Source organism: Molothrus ater, chromosome 6, assembly GCF_012460135.2.
Source record: "Molothrus ater isolate BHLD 08-10-18 breed brown headed cowbird chromosome 6, BPBGC_Mater_1.1, whole genome shotgun sequence".
NCBI classification, from domain to species: Eukaryota; Metazoa; Chordata; class Aves; order Passeriformes; family Icteridae; genus Molothrus; species Molothrus ater.
Window position 1 is genome coordinate 46458125 of NC_050483.2, and position 16117 is coordinate 46474241.

Genomic DNA, 16117 nt, shown 5'->3' on the forward strand with positions numbered 1-16117 from the left:
GAGCACTGGTGTGCAATCATCCCATTCAGTTTTATTCATACAACATCACAGAGATTAAGAGTTGATGACATACTTCCCAAAACCTCTCTGGGTGTCCAGAGAGAAAAGAAACAAGCTCCCCATTCTCCCCAGGGATGCAGTCACAGCAGCAGCAGCCTGACAGAGCTCAAGTGTTTGGACAATGCTCTCAGGCACCTGGCGTGACTCATGAGGTGTCCTGTGCAGGGCCAGGAGCTGGATTTGATGATCCTTGTGTGTCCCTTCCAACTCAGCATAATCTCTGATTCTTTGAAACAAGACCAGGCTTCTAGCAAAGTTCTGCAAACATGTTTTCTGTAGGAATACTTAACAACATTCAAGGTGCAGCAGAAGCTAAACAACAATTTCAGTAATACTGTCTGTATTTTACCTTTAATCCCTCCAGCATGTGAGATACTGGGAAGCTTCTTTGGCTGTACATAAGCCATTCTGAATGGAGGGACCACAAATGGTACCTCCTGACCATCCAGGGGCAGTTTAGAAAGCAAATAATCCTCAGAACACCCAACTTGACGCTTCACTGACACAGAAGACAATGGAGGCTGCTCTACAATAGTTGGCTTGCTTGCAGCTACTGCTTCAGATTCCTGCACCATGGAAACTGCTAAAAATAAAGAGCAAGACAGACAGTGCACATGTGCATTAATTTTTTAACAATACTACGAACAGATCTCTTTTATTTAATAGTATCTCTGCTTGATACTTTACTTAACAGCTGCTAGTATTCAGTTTTACAGCATTCAGGACTAGCACCACGAAAAGATATTCATCCTCCTGACACCTGTACTGATCCAAACTCTTTTTTGCCCAAGCTTCTATATTTATAGCTACCTTCTTCTTAAGTGAATTTGCACAAGAGCTACACTTGTAGCATAGATGAGTTCTTCAAACAAATAAGACACCAAACAAAAACCTAACAGAGTTAAAAATACCCAGAGTTAAAAAAAACCAAAAAGCATTCAAATTCTCAGAGTTTGAAATATAGAAGACCTTTACACAACCTTGGGTAACAAAGCTGGCTTTTTTGGACAGTATTCTAGACTGCAAAGAGCAGACTTGAGACAACTGTTATTTCTCAGTTCCAATTCATAATATTAACAAGCCTGGGTTCAATCTCCAAGTGGAGGTATGGAAAGAATTTTGGATGTTGTAAGAGAAATCAAATTTATCAGGGGTAACACAGTAATTCTATTAATGGGACATCTCATTACTAATGCAGCAAAACATTTATTAAACCCTCATTATGTCAGAACTCACAATCATTTTTTTCCTTGTCCATGCAGAAACACAATTTACAGCAGGTTTTTATACATTCTGTTGCCATTGTTTTCAGTGTTACAATTTAGAGGGGACCTCAATCAGTAGATCCAGTGCAGCTATCAGACCTGAAAAACACAATAAAACAAAGAAAGCATAGTAGATAGGAGTAAGTACAATCAGAATGCAGTATTATCAGCTATTTAATAAGCAGTTGCTTTTTGTACACAGTCCCAGGATCAATCAGAAAGTTACTTCAGTCCTAAAAGGATCAGAACCATCAGATTTCTCTCACTGAGAAAAATCACTTTTATATAAAAGCACAAGGAAAGAGGTAGTTTTAACATATGGCATTCAAATACTTTCAGTGATCCACCCAGACAGGTCCCTGTCTTCTGGGAACACTAAAATTCTCCTCATATTTGTGTGTGCCACTGGGCTTTGGAGTTTACTCAGCTTTACAACTGTTTTGACATGGTATTGCCAAGCCATTTGCAAGATGTGTTTTTAATTCTGTTTCCCTTGTTCATGTTTCTCCTATCCTCTTTCACTTCCCTACTATTTTCACATACATTATACATGTTTACATTTTTCACTCGACATACTCCATACTTTTAACTTGAAAACAGGCTTTATGAAGGATGCCAAAACTGCCTTCTTTGAGAAGCTACTGCTTTCTCATAATTGTATACACATGAAACTGAAGACCTGGTTTATTATATAATTGTTTGGTGTGCACACAGAAATAAAGCACGCTGACTTTCAGCAAAATAAGAGGCATGTAATCTACAAAAGAATGAGAACAAGTCTCTAGCAGCTGGTTAACATTATAAGAAGTTTATGACAATGCTAACTGGCCTCATTTAAATGTCTTTATTCATATCCTTATGTTCTCTTTTCAGAGAGACAGACAGCTGTGCTACCTCCAGTCCAAAACTTTAGCTGTCTAAGTCTACTCCTTTCACATCCACCTAAAGTACACAAGGTTCTTAGGAGAGCATACCCAAGACACAATTCTAACTCAATGAAGATTAGAAGACACCAAACAGAACATGAACATAGGTTGAAGGGATGAGGAAGACAACAAGTAAGATAGAGGGGGAAAGCATGGAGAAAATATGCAGTTTTAGCAAAAAATGAAAAATGGACATGTTTGCTCAGTTCTTTCAATTGCAAGAAATTTCAAAAGCATCTGTGCACAAACACAGAAACCATTCCACTGCAGGGTGAACAGTGCCATAATAGTCTTTGTATAGTCAAAGACAGCTAGAGAATCACACAAAGTCTATGGAAATAAATGTAATATCCCCCAAATTTTTCTTGCATTAAAAGCCCCTCTAATTCTGTAGATGTCAAGTGGAGATAGTAAGCTATGGACACTTCCTCTAACTCAAAGACCATTACTTTGTACAGAATCCTTCTCTCACTACTTGCCTTCATCTTAAAATTGCCCATGAGTGTGAGTACAGGAAGAGATCTGCATCAAAAACCTTCAGAGGCAATGCCACCAGCTCCAGAACCTGCTCTGCATCTTTACAGAAGCATGAAAAGAGGCATGAGAGTTTCTCATTAAATTATCCATGGTTCTAATGATCAGACTTTCACTGCTGCTCCTCCCTTGGAGTCATACTCATGATAGCCAAGGCTGCTAATTTACTTTGGGTTCCCTTGCAGTGATTTTCCTTCCCAGCTGTTATCAGTATACAGCTGGAGTTAATATGCTTCACTCTTGTTCACCATGTTTAAACTGGACTGAAACAGCTGCTCTGTTTGCTCTAAGCTTTGCAACAATGGTATCTAAGCCTCAGTGGCAGTTTGCACAGGCAAAACAGACTTTTATCTCAAAACGTCCAGATAGAATTTATTCGCTACTGCTGGTGAAGAAACCACAATGTTAGTACTGCCCTACTTCCTAGCTACATAAAGTAGAAAAATTCATTTTTCTGCATCAGAGAAAATTCAGTTCATGGTAGTGAATTGTTTAGCTGGAACAATTAATGTGAGCAAAGAAACAAATAGAAATCATCTGTCAGAAGCAATCATCTGTCAGAAGCAGCTGCCTTTTCTTCACAGGGGTGAGTGCCATACCTAGAAAGAAAGGGCTTCCTATGAGTATTGAGGATTTAACAGTCACAATGCACTTCTACACCTCCTGTTCTTCTATCATTAAAAAAGACCATGTTTTTCACAGTAATGCCAAGTCAGCTGTGATAGTCTTTAACCACTGCATTTTTCCCCATTTATCAATATGCAAATGTTCATACATTTTTCTTCTATCTAAAGACAAACATAAAGCAATTCATTACTGCCTACTGTAAAGAAGAGTTAGGATTACAGATTGCTCTTCAGCAATAGGCAAGGCAGTATCAACAGTGAATGGCAAAGTATATAGACACACATTCTTAGAGCCTCCATTTCAGTTTTAGCTTAATTATAGGAGCTTGAGAAGAAAGGTCCATGACTAAGAGACTAGAACACTGTTTACACTTCCTTAAACTTACAAATGTAATGTTTTAGTGACAAACCTTGCACTTGGGTCCCTAGCCTTGCACCACATCCACATTACAAAAAAAAAGACTGCATTTGCTGAGGGACAGGCCATTTAGACATAGTGCTCCCTCATTCTGCTTAGAGCACTTTATGGAATCAATAACATGGATGGTCTCAATTACTTTTAGAAGTTTTAATTCACTTAATTAAAATACCATGATAAATATTGTTGTTTTTTTTTGTTTGAGCAATCCTGGCAGTAAATTAGATGGCTTGGCTCCCACTTAAAATATTTTCTTGTATCTGTATTTTCCAAGCTGCCTACAGTTATCTATACAACTTTCACTGCATGCAAAAGTTTTCTCTTAACCATGTGGGAGAGAAAGAAATTTAGCAGGTTCTGTTGTATATTTTATTAACTGAAAATAAACAAAAACATTGTAGAAGACTAAGCAAGTATTTAATGATCTTGACAGAAGTTGACATTTCTATCAAAGGTTAAACTTATCCCACATGCCAGATCCTTTTTGCTGGTGTTTGCTACCCAAAAATCCTCAGTATATAATTTAACAGTTGTTAAAAGGATGAATTTACCTGGGAATATATTTATGAAATAAACCAGAACTGTAGAGACCTCCGTTAGGTGCACCACCAAATCCCAAAGAATTACTGACTTCCCAGCAATGTCGTCCATTTTAACAAGAAGACTCCTTGACACTATCTCTATTTTTTGGGGTCAGTTTTTGTTGGGCAATATGCACATAACAAGGACATCCTCAATTTTTGAGATTCTAGACAGACAAAAGGATGGGGGGAAAGAGAATTCACCCTCATTTTCAGATAAATTGAGGGAAATCACTTTGCAGAAGAGGGAACTGAACCCACATATTGTCACTCGTGTGTCAAATTTTCTCTTTCTTGGTGTTTTTCACCAAATTCAATAAGCCATTTCATTTCTCTCTTCCCAGTATCAAGCCAAAGTCAGATAAGCAAATGGAACTCAGCAAGAGTACTTCCACACTAAGGCAAAAAGAAAGCCAACATTATTAGAAGATCCTGGAAACAGCAGTTTAAAACCTAACCACACACATACACTGAGCCTAGAGAATTATAGTAACTATTATTTTAATGGGTTTAGATGGAAAACATAAATTATCTTAATGATTTCCAGATTCCTCTGATAGAAATTTTGACTGAGCTAAAATCAGATAAACAGAGTATCAAAGACTTTAGTTCCAAATGCCTCCAGAACAATTACAAGACAGAGATGTTTGGAGAAGAAAGTAAATATTTTCAACAACTCATTAAATAAAAAGAACATGATAGAAAACGGATGATAGCAATATTAAATATTAAAAGCTGAAAGCAGTCTGAAAAGAAATGTCAGGTCTTTACTGCCTTATGAGGAAAGGGTGTTTTGCAACAAGACTGCAGGTTGCCAATGAATTTTACTGCATTTAGTCCCAGCTCTGCTCCCTAGAGTTGAACAGGTAACACATTTATAACTACACAATAGAAACAAAGGTGAAATAGCTGTTCTCAAACAGGGAAAGCTGGCTAAGCCAGTGGTTTCAAACATTTTGAGATTTATTGCCAGTCATAAATGATAATAATGCATTCTCAGATCTGCATTTTAGAAACATACCACAGCAAAATTCTAGTAGCAGTAAGTTCTCACACAGCAGGATGTGTAAAACAAAATACCCAGAAAAAAGGGATTATCAGTTGTTATAAAGCATTTGGGACAGATCTTGGAATGACATAAGCATCTACAGCTCCAGGAACCCCAGAGGAGCCAGGACCCTTTGCAACATATGAGGATCTGCCCTCTGGAGAAAGTGAGCTCAAGCTTGCTCGTTCACACTTCAGCCAAACACCTCGTTTCTCATACCTCCTCTGCTACCTGTTTATGCTGCTCTATGACTTTCTGCCTTTTGGATCCACAAGATGCAGTCAGTCCCAGGCATATAAATCCTTCAGAGAGCACAACAGCACCAGCTCAGCTCTCCAGATGTTTTACAGAAGCATAGCAAAAGCTGCTTCTGATGTAGGTCAGATGGATTATCTTTTGATGGTGCAGATGCTGCTCCAGGCTTAACTTCCACAGCCAGCTGTTTTGTGTTTTTGCTTCTGGGGAAGAGTGTCTGGGAGCTGTGCACCCCTCTCAGCACAGCTCTTCAGCTGAAGAGGGGTGGCTGATGGCCACCACGTCTCAAAACCAGCCAGCCCTAGTAAAACAGCCTAAATGGTTTTGAGACATTTGCTTCCAGGTACTTTGCTAGTACAGCAGCAAGGACAGCACATGTACCCACACACACTTACCAAAAATATAAAGCCCACAGTTAAAAAAAAAAAAATTAAAAATACTAGTTTTATGGGGACTGTATGCAGGTCTGACTTGTACTGCCCACATAGGAGAGACATGTACTTCAAGTGGGCCTGAGCATGAGCAAGAGAGGACACAGCTTTCATTCCTATTCATTATAAACTTGAACAGTAGCAGGATGTCTGCAGGAATTACAAAAAGAGGAAACAAAAAATGTCATGGCAACACACACCTACCAGGTGCATGATAAGAAGCTCCTTTCTGTACCTGTTTCTGGAAGAAGCCCACAGCAGTGATATTTGCAGTAACCAGTGGGTGGGTGTGTGCATACCTACACCCCCTTCTCTGCTTGTAGCCACAACTCTTGCAAGAGCGTGAAAGCTCTGGAAATCTGCATGCAGAGATTATTCCACTTCTTCTGCCTTCCAAGGAAATTAAGATAATATGAGGCTTTCTCTTTTTTTGTGACTGGGAATAAAAAAAATGATTTCATCCTGAAAGCAGTGGATCACAAAGAAGATGCTGAAATAACACAACAGAAAAAGAGAAGTTATGAGGCTTTTGAAGGACACAACCAGAAAGACATTCTTGTGAGAGACATCTTAGAAACAGTTCAACAGATGCAAAACTCTCCCAGTCCAGCAAATTAAAAAAAGAGTGTAATTGCATATTTAAAACTGAAGAGAAGACCATGCATCATTAACCTAGTTTAGCTGATGGAGATTTTATGACAGACCATTGCACAGCCTGCCTTGGGCAAAGAGGCTCCCAGTGCTGTTTGAGCAGTTATGCAGTGGAATCAGGTAACAGAAATAGATGGTAAAGTCACACTCCATGATGCAAACAAACCACCAACTGCCCAGGCTCAGGAAGCATCTTCCCACACTGGGTAAATGATGACACAGCAGCACATCAGGGGAAATTTTACATGTTCCTCTCAATGATCACAAAAACAGGAAACTGAACGGAACAGATCATGGGGTATGAGCTGCCAGTCCTGTGCTGCCAGTCCTGTGCTGCAACCTCCTCTCATTCACTTACAGTTTGCTAAAGCAGAATTTTGCTTTTGAAGACCAGAAGGCCCATTATGAACCCATGTCCCACTCTCCTCAGCTTCTGACACCAGTGGATTTCAATAAGTTATGCCTGCACTACACTCAGCAATTTTAGCAGAAAGACATGTTTTTATTTCAGAAAATGTTACAATAACTAATTTCCTTCACTACTAATATTTTAACTATCTCCAGGAACAATCTACCTCAGCCTCAACAACATCACAAGATAATCTAAGGTGAGAAAATATTTCATTTAGTAACACTTGTAAAGGCAAGCTTGCTCTTGCTCTCACAGCACTGTATTGACATTCCAAACTACTAGCCCACTATTGGCTCTGCATCCTTCTGACTGTATTTTGAGCAAGTGAAAAAGATGAGGAAGGTGGGAGCCTGCAGACAGCATCTCCACACTCCCTTTGGTGTCTGCCATAGCATTCAGGTAATATATTGTTTGCTGGGCTCCAATATTACCTGGGCTACAGGTAACAGTTGCAAGCAAAGTTTAAAACTCTTGTAATCAGCAGGAATGCTTAATATTTTACTGCTATCACCCAGGATGTGACAACTGTACAAAAATACTATTTAACTTCAGCAAGCTTCTTTCAAGGGAAAGAAAACCACCTCAGATATCAGTTCTTAGCTTAGGTGTTGTCATAGCAGTAAAAGCAGAGCTCACTGTGAGCCCATGAGCTGCTTTGCACCTTCTCCTGCCAATGAGGTCCAGCTCTAATTGTGCCAGGGCAGAAACTTCTCCTGGAGCAGCCACATCTTCCCACACACACTTTTGAGGGAACATACCGTGTCCACTCCAGCTTTGCCTTCTCTTTCCAGCTTCTCTGCCCAGACAAAGATGATCTAATGTATGTCTCTCTTCATGCAGGCCCTGAGCTGAACCCTAAAGATCACTTGTGCAATCTAGCTGTGGTCTCATTCAGCTCAGCAGCTGCTTCTTCCCAGGGCTCCAGCCTGGAGGAGGCCAAAAGGCTTTCAGCACATCTGCACATGCAGCCCAGGCACAGCACCAGAGCACATCACAAAGAAGAACTAACTGCTCCTGCCTACTTCCCCTAAGAAAAATAAAGCTGAGCAGGTGTGTGTACTTGAGCTATTGTGCTACAGGAACAACTGCTTCTGCTTTTCAGGCAACCCTTGGAGAAGGGGAACAAACCCTGGCACGAGTACAGGATCCAAAGTTGTCCTTCTGACAGGGGCCTAAGGGACACCCTGCCTCTGGTTTAGCACTACAGCCTTGCACCTGCAGCCCTACAATGTAGACCTAATCCAATCCTAGCCCAGTATGCAAAACATTAATAATATAATTTACAAGTGCCAAAAGAAAAATTTCCGTAAATCTGAACCAGTTTTTCTTGTGTGAGATTTATATTTTAATTAACAAGGACCCATTATAAATCTATCCCATGACAAAGCTTAAAACTTGGGATTTTAATATGCCAAGAATCCCCTCTGCTCTAGGCTGTAAAAGTTGATATAATGTTTCTTCCTAATGTTGCATTAGGCAAGCAACCAATTCCTCCAATTACTGATCTGACAACACTGTTCCTGTGAACAAAAGATAAATTCACTGACTTGGACAAGAATGTACAATATTGTATGTATTGGGGCAGTAAACAAAAGAATAAATCCATTATGTTGGACTGCAGGCCTTTCTGGATTCAGATGGAAAACGGCAAAGCAAGAGTTGAAGTCAGGACACCAGAAAAGAAAGCTGAAGAGACTAAAATATCTGTAAAAAAAGAACTTGGCTTTTGATGAGAACATGGAAAGAATTCAACATAAGATAAGTCCTTTGCTCTAAGCAGATTAGGAACAAATCACAACTATCACCAATTGTTACTTTAAAATCTAACTTAAAACTTAAGACTTTCTTTATGTATTCTGTGTCAGGTTTTAATCCAATTTTTTCTCTTTCTGCTGTTAATGCCAAGAAGCCATGAAAATAGAACTGTCAGCAGTCCTTCTATAGCTCTGATACCAAACAAAACTGGAAACATCTGGATTCATTTTTCAACAAGACAGCCAAGAAGAAGGTATTTTAGGCAAGAGCATCTGCCTGTGGAGTTCCCTAACATGGCTAAATGTGTCTAGTTTTGAAAAGATGGCCCTTGGAATCCAACTCAATGCAACACTGAAAAAGAGCATTAAATGGCATTCAGGATTCCTCAGCTGCTGCCATGACCACAGAGCCATACAGAAAACACATGGATACACATATACCATCCAGACAGCTAATGCAAGCAGCTCTTCTGTATATTTGGGGGGAAAAAAAGAAGAAAAGAAAAGGAAGGAAACCCAAGCAGTTTTGCATGGAAAATTAGTTCATTACCATTAAAACAAGAATGAAGATGGACAATTACTTTACATATACATGGGGCACACACATCACTGCTTTGTTTTAGATGGAGCAGTTTTTTAATAGTTATTTTGCACATAATTGTTATCCTGTTTCATGATGAAGACAAAAAACCTGCCAGTTATGAAGTTTCCAATAGGTGAGGATTCCCTGTTCAGCAGTTCTGCCCCAAACTGTCACTGCAGAACCAGTTACACAGTGGTGAGAGGAAGCAAACATGTCGGCTGTAGAGATAAAAGCTGGAAGACCGTGTCTGAGATTAAGAAAGGAAAGGTGACTCAAGTACATTTCATATATGAAAACAGGTTAAATGAATGACTCAAGAACAGGAAATGGGAACTGATCTTAAATAATTCAAATCCAAACCAGACTGGGAGTATGGCTCTGCAGGGCATGTGTACCGAGCTCAGGAAGCTGCCTAAACACACGCTGAAATAAAAGTCCAGAAGGATACTGTCCTTATAAAGTACAACTATTTATTACTTTTTGCATGAAATCCACCCAGACCAGGAACCCAGAACCACTATAACAGCCCCAGCAGTGCCTCTCAGAGAGCTGTATTGGCTGGAGCTGCTGGCAGCTGCCCAGCCAGATGAGTGGTAACCAGGCATTGTGTAACAGAGGCATTTTTCAAGGACTTTGCACAGACATGGGGAGAAACAGCAGAAATCAAAACTGTCTCAATTTAATGGCAGTATCTAAGATCCCAATCATTATTGGCCAAATGCTGCTACAAGTCTGGGACATGGTGGTGGGGCTCTGCTCCCTTCTGAGGAGACAGAGGTCCTGAGAGCAGAAGCTGGCAGCATGAAGCTGCCATTCCCTGTTTTCCCTTAGGACAGAACTGTTTAACAACACAGAGAACAATTGCTACACCATAAATGTATGGGTTTTAAAAAAATTCTATTGAGTTTAAATCAACACTCTTCCTAAGAGATTTTGGACCCATGATTTCACACCCTGGTCAAACTACATCTGGAAGTACATATACCACTGAACAGAATGAAAGCCAGAGTAATTTAGGCAGAAGTTCTGTGTTTTATTAAGGCTTCATGGAAGAAATTTTTTTGCAACTCTGGTCACTGCTGAGAAGATGGAGAACTGAATGGGAAAGTCAGAGAAAGCTCCCAATCTAGAGGCCAACAACTCCCTTCTGCAAAAGTAAATCATGGAGAAAGAAAACCCAACAAAACCAACACAGAATTAAAATTTTTAGAATTTCTCCCTACCACAAAATTAAACTGGTCTTGAGAATGTTTTGTTGTCACTTAAGAGTGCTAAACAACAAAATTTATCTCAGAAACAGGATGCAACTTGCTTTTGTATCAATTCACCACTAACCACAAAGGCACTGCTCAAGTGATTTTTAAACCTCATCCTGACTAACCCTCCTCTCTGCATGGCAGGTGCTTTCCTTATGGGAAGATGTACAAACACAGTGCACTCACTGCAGGCCTGACCTTTATAAAGAGAATTCTGCCACAGCCTCACATTGCTCTGCTCTCTCCAGCCCCCGTCAAGTCCTGGTCAAGGGCTGGGCCATCTCTGGCCCCATGAACCACCTGACCCAGCTTCAGCAAGGAGGGTGGGCAAAGCCACCTCCAGCCCCCTCTGCCCACAGAGAACTCTGGGGGAGAGAGGGGCTGCAATCCTTCAGGGAGAAGCGACCCCAGCAGCTCTGATGATGAGGCTGTGCACCAAAGGCAGGCAGCCTGAGGCTCTCCATGCTTCAGCCAGAGCTGAGGCACTGCACTGCATCCATGCAGGGGCTCTGGGGCCCAGAGCCAGGCACCCCTGCCCAGGCTGCAGCACCCTGCGCCCTGCTCACAGCCAGGCTCCTGCCTCCAAAGCAGAGGTGCCAAATTAGTGGAGTGCCATGGAGGTTTCAAAGTCATTGGGAAATGGCCCTTCTAGACTGCTTTTTTTCAAAGCTGGTTTAATTGCCAAAGGAGTATCTCCAGAACTCACTCTTCAGGCCATTGCAGTGACCACAAGGACCCCCCAAACATCAACACCCTTCATTTGGGACCTAATTATCTGTTCTCTCCAGTTTAAGTCTGGCTATTAGATCACTGAAAAACAAAGATTCAAAACAAAATCACCAGGGTACAATTTACAGGAAAGATAAGCACCAGATTGACGACATAATTTATTTTTGGCACTGAATTAGTGCAAACTTCAGCTGCAATGACAGACAAACAAATACTCATACTACGCTTAAGAAAAGTATCCTCACCAATTCTGCATGGTTTGATGTATTAAGATAATTAAAAAATATAATGGAACACAAAGAAGCTCAAGCAAACCCAGGTTCTGATCCTCTTCCCACATGAGGCTTCTCAGTTTAGATGTGAAGATCCATGCTGGCTGCAAAAGGCTTCCAGGCTAACTTCTCTCTGCAGAAGGAATCCTCCTGATGGAGCCTGAGCAGCATTACTAACTAGAACAACAACATGGCTTAAACACAGACTGTTCTACTTCCAGTCAGAGCTTGCTCTGCCTTTCACTTTAAACAGATGAGATCTTAAGTTCTCTGCTGACAGAGATTGGGTGTTGTCCTACTTAGATTAGAGAGAATATTTACCAGATTTAAGGTATCTGGGGAGATAGCAACTCAGGGTAAACAAAGCCATTCTTCTATAAAATTAAACAAGAGTCCAAAGAGAGGAGAAATACATCAGGATATGCATCACATAAAATTCACTAAATGAAGTAAATAGCACCTTAATCAAGCAAAAAAGTTCAATAAGTGTTTCACCAAAGTCAAAGTGTACTGCTGGTATAAGCCACAGCAGATAGGAGAGACATGACAGGCCTAAGCCAGCCCAAGTCTGGTTTCCTAGCTGAGGCTGTCCTGGCAAGGCAGGTCCTCTGGCTCTGCCACCACACATGGGGGCTGCATCTGCCTGTCCCAAACTTGCTGAAAGGGCTGGCTGCTACTGGGGGAGCTGTGCAGCTCTGCCTTGCCAACAGCCACTCCTGCAGGACCCAGTAAACACGCAGCTGCACAGTGAGCTGGCCCAGCTCACTGATTAGATGCAAAATCAAATAACCAAAATAAACAACCTTTTCATTTTCTTTAAAAAAAAATAAGTAGTTTTTTAACTCTCCCTGTGGCTGACTGCACAAGGTGGGGTCAGAATGCAGTGGGGAAAATGGGGGGCCAGAGCAGGACTGCCCATTTCACAGCCAAGCCACAGCCCTGGGGAGAGTGAGTGCATTTAGAGTAACTTACAACTGAAACTGAACCACCCACCAGCAGGATGAGTGAAAAGCCAACCAGCAGATACTAAACAAGTGACAGAACAAACAAGGAAAACAACTAAGCCTGAGGTTTAGGACAAAGAAAAAGAGACCAGTGCCTAAACTTTTTTTCCAACATTATAAATTAATAGCCTACACACATGACTGAACAATCCTGCCCACATTCATTCTTTCCACAGCATAAGAAGAAAGAGGAATTAATCACCTGGGGATCCATCATCTAAATTAAATGCAGGGGAGGGCAGTGGAATTCATGTGACATCTATGAAGTCCAACATACCCTCTGGGTGCAACGTTTTTAGTAGGTGTCATTTTTATAAGTATTGGCAAGAATCAAGGGACACTTCAGTATGTATTCTCTTGAAATTAAGTATTGCTTAACCACATATATTCTGCAAATATATATTTTAATATTTAGCATACAGTTGGAAAAAGGATGAAAAATTAAGCTTCCCCACTCCTGGATTTATGCCCTAGCCACCGAGTTGTAAGATCACAGCTCACCTAATGAGTATTTGTGTACTGAAAGCAAGGTGGAACAGTTTAATAAGAAGCCAGAGACCACCAGCCCAGAACAGCACAAAGGTTTATGGGTCTAGCACTCTCTTGAGAAATGAAGGATGCAAAATTTGAACTTGTTTCTTCACATGTGTCTAACAGCTATAGAAACAACCTAGAAAGAACAGGAAGGGGAGGAAAAAGGCATGGCAATATATTCCCTTACACGGTTTTTAAGTAGTCCTGATTCCCTGATTCCTGACTCTCCAAGAAGAACTTATCAAGGTGCACCTCATTTCTGAATGCCTGGACAGCTTGGACACCCAGCTAATCACCACTGTAAAAACTAAAGGCACATAAAGCAGCAAACCTCGATGCATTCAGCAAATATCACTGGGAAAAACCTGAGCCTGCACAGGTCAGAGACTGAGGGCTGGGACTGCAAGGGTCCAGCCCCAAGGTGTAGGTGCTCACAGGATCTTTTAGATGGGAAGGCACTGGACAGCTGTGGCCCCGTGGACATCCTGAGTTACTTTCCTGCACAATTACAGCAGGCAGACTGGAAGTGTGCATTGTAGGAACAGTCACAATAACAACCTTCTCATTCTTATCTAGAGAAATCAAATCCACATCAAAGGAGAGTTACAAGACCAGCTTAATTAATGATGGTATTTATTTCTCATTGCTGTTTAACAACCAGGGTGATCCAAAACACCCAGGATCCAGCTTCATGGTATGGATTAAACAACTGTGAACAGGACAACTTGAAACAGCTTACAATTATACCTGCTGCTTTAGCAGTGCTAGTGGATACAGCAGGACATAACTTCAGTAAATATGTGTTTTCTTATGCTAATTTCATCCCACGCAGAGGGGAAACCGTCTAGCTATATTCACAACTTCCTTTGGAGTTTTGGCTAAACCACATCTCTAATTACTTGAAGCCTAGATGAAGATGATCTAATCAGCTATTGCTGGCCTGTGACATCACTTAGCTGCTAATTCACACAGAACATTTGAATTTTAGAAGGCCATTTTCATACAGCAATAGCGCGTCGAAACTGCTCTAAGTACAACTGAAGTACAACTGTTCTAAGTACAACTGAACCTCGCACCTAATTTGAATGAAGAGTCAATTCCCCGGTACTTCAAAATAGTTACTACTTCATTACCCACTTAGTACTGAATGAATACTTAGCACTTCATTCCCCAGTACTTCAAAATAGTCACTACCTGCCTGCATCTCCCAAAGTCGACAGGAATCACAGACACTCGGCATGGCTCCTGCTCCCGGCTGCCCTGCCCGCGGCCCCCGGGGGGATCCTGCCCTGGCCCCGCTGCCTGGCCCGGTACCTGCTGGGATGGCGCTGCCGGCCCCTCTGCCCGCCGGAGCTGCCGCGAGACAGGAACGAAGCCGAAGCCGGTGCCGAAGCCGCCGCTCTCCCCGCGCTGGAGCCGCCGCTCGGTGCGCGCCGCCCGGCCCGCGCCTGCCCTCCCGGGCCGGGCCCTGCCGCTCTCCCGCCTGCCCTCCTCAGCCGGGCCCTGCCGCTCTCCCGTCCTGCCCTCCTCAGCCGGGCACGGCCGCTCTCCCCCGCCTGCCCTCCTCAGCCGGGCACGGCCGCTCTCCCCCGCCTGCCCTCCTGCACCGGGCACGGCCACTCTCCCCCACCTGCCCTCCTCAGCCGGGCACGGCCGCTCTCCCGTCCTGCCCTCCTCAGCCGGGCACGGCCGCTCTCCCGCCTGCCCTCCTCAGCCGGGCACGGCCGCTCTCCCCCGCCTGCCCTCCTCAGCCGGGCACGGCCGCTCTCCCGTCCTGCCCTCCTCAGCCGGGCACGGCCGCTCTCCCGTCCTTGCCCTCCTCAGCCGGGCACGGCCGCTCTCCCGTCCTGCCCTCCTCAGCCGGGCACGGCCGCTCTCCCGTCCTGCCCTCCTCAGCCGGCCCTGCCGCGGCCCGCCCGGCCAGGTGCGCTCGGCAGCGCTTACTCACCGATCGCTATCGCCCAGGGGGAGTTTCCCCGGCGGCTCGGGACTCTCCCGCCTCACCTGAGCTACTCGCCGGGGCAAACCTGCCTCCAAATGGCTGCCAGGGACTCTTCTTTGGCTCTTGCAGGACCGTGACACCTGCAAAGTCGGTCAGAGCTGCCCATCGCTTTGCTAGAAGTACAGCCAGGCTTCTGTTTTAGAGAGAAAAAGCGATTTTTTCATGTTTTACAATGTTAGAAAACTGCATGTCCAGTCGGAAAATGGATCCGTGCTAGGCTTCACATGGACACGTGAGAAAGCCCCTGCCACTAGAGTGCACAGTTCGTAGGGTAATTTAGGGATCACACACAGCTGATTGGTTCAGAATTTTCAGCAGGAAGTGCTGGTTTGGAAATTTCTTTGCAGGAAGGAAAAGTTCTGTAAGTGTCAAGGTGGTTTCTCCTTGATTCTAATTTTGATAACTGGAACAATACCCCAAGAGGTCAATATGAAGAAAAGGTGGGGCTGGATTAGTAGGGGAAAGTGTGTATTTCCCCAAAGAAATGTTTACATTCTGAGAGCATTTAAATTTCCAGTCATTGAAGTTTTGCACAGTTGTCCTAATAGGTCTTGATTTGCAGTCTTTAGTGGCTTCCCCATTCACCAAGACTATTTTTTCCTGTTACAATATTTTTCATTTTAAATGTAATGACACCACAGAACTGCTGCTAACTAAGAATTTCATGCCTGTCATCATGCAATCTAACACAGCTACTTAAACTGCAGAGCCACTGTAAGGGGAGAGAGACCCTCTGCCAAAAGCACAGACTTATAAATTTTGAGCTGACAAAGCAT

The 16117-nt window shown here is 42.8% G+C and overlaps 1 protein-coding gene across 2 annotated transcripts in view; it reads right to left on the bottom strand.

The window, feature by feature from the left end:
* The window catches only part of TC2N (tandem C2 domains, nuclear), a 30158-nt gene extending 14809 nt beyond the window's left edge, over positions 1-15349 (bottom strand). The window contains exons 1-3 of one of the 2 annotated variants that reach the window (XM_036385138.1): positions 15288-15349; positions 1297-1424; positions 410-643 (exon numbers count right to left, since the gene is read on the bottom strand). In XM_036385138.1, the coding sequence (XP_036241031.1) occupies positions 410-643; positions 1297-1363 (301 nt within the window). In that variant the 5' untranslated portion in view covers positions 1364-1424; positions 15288-15349. Of the gene's footprint in view, positions 1-409; positions 644-1296; positions 1425-14653; positions 14748-15287 lie in introns of those variants that run through there. The other variant, XM_036385137.2, reaches the window with a different exon arrangement.
* Positions 15350-16117: the final 768 nt, after the last annotated feature.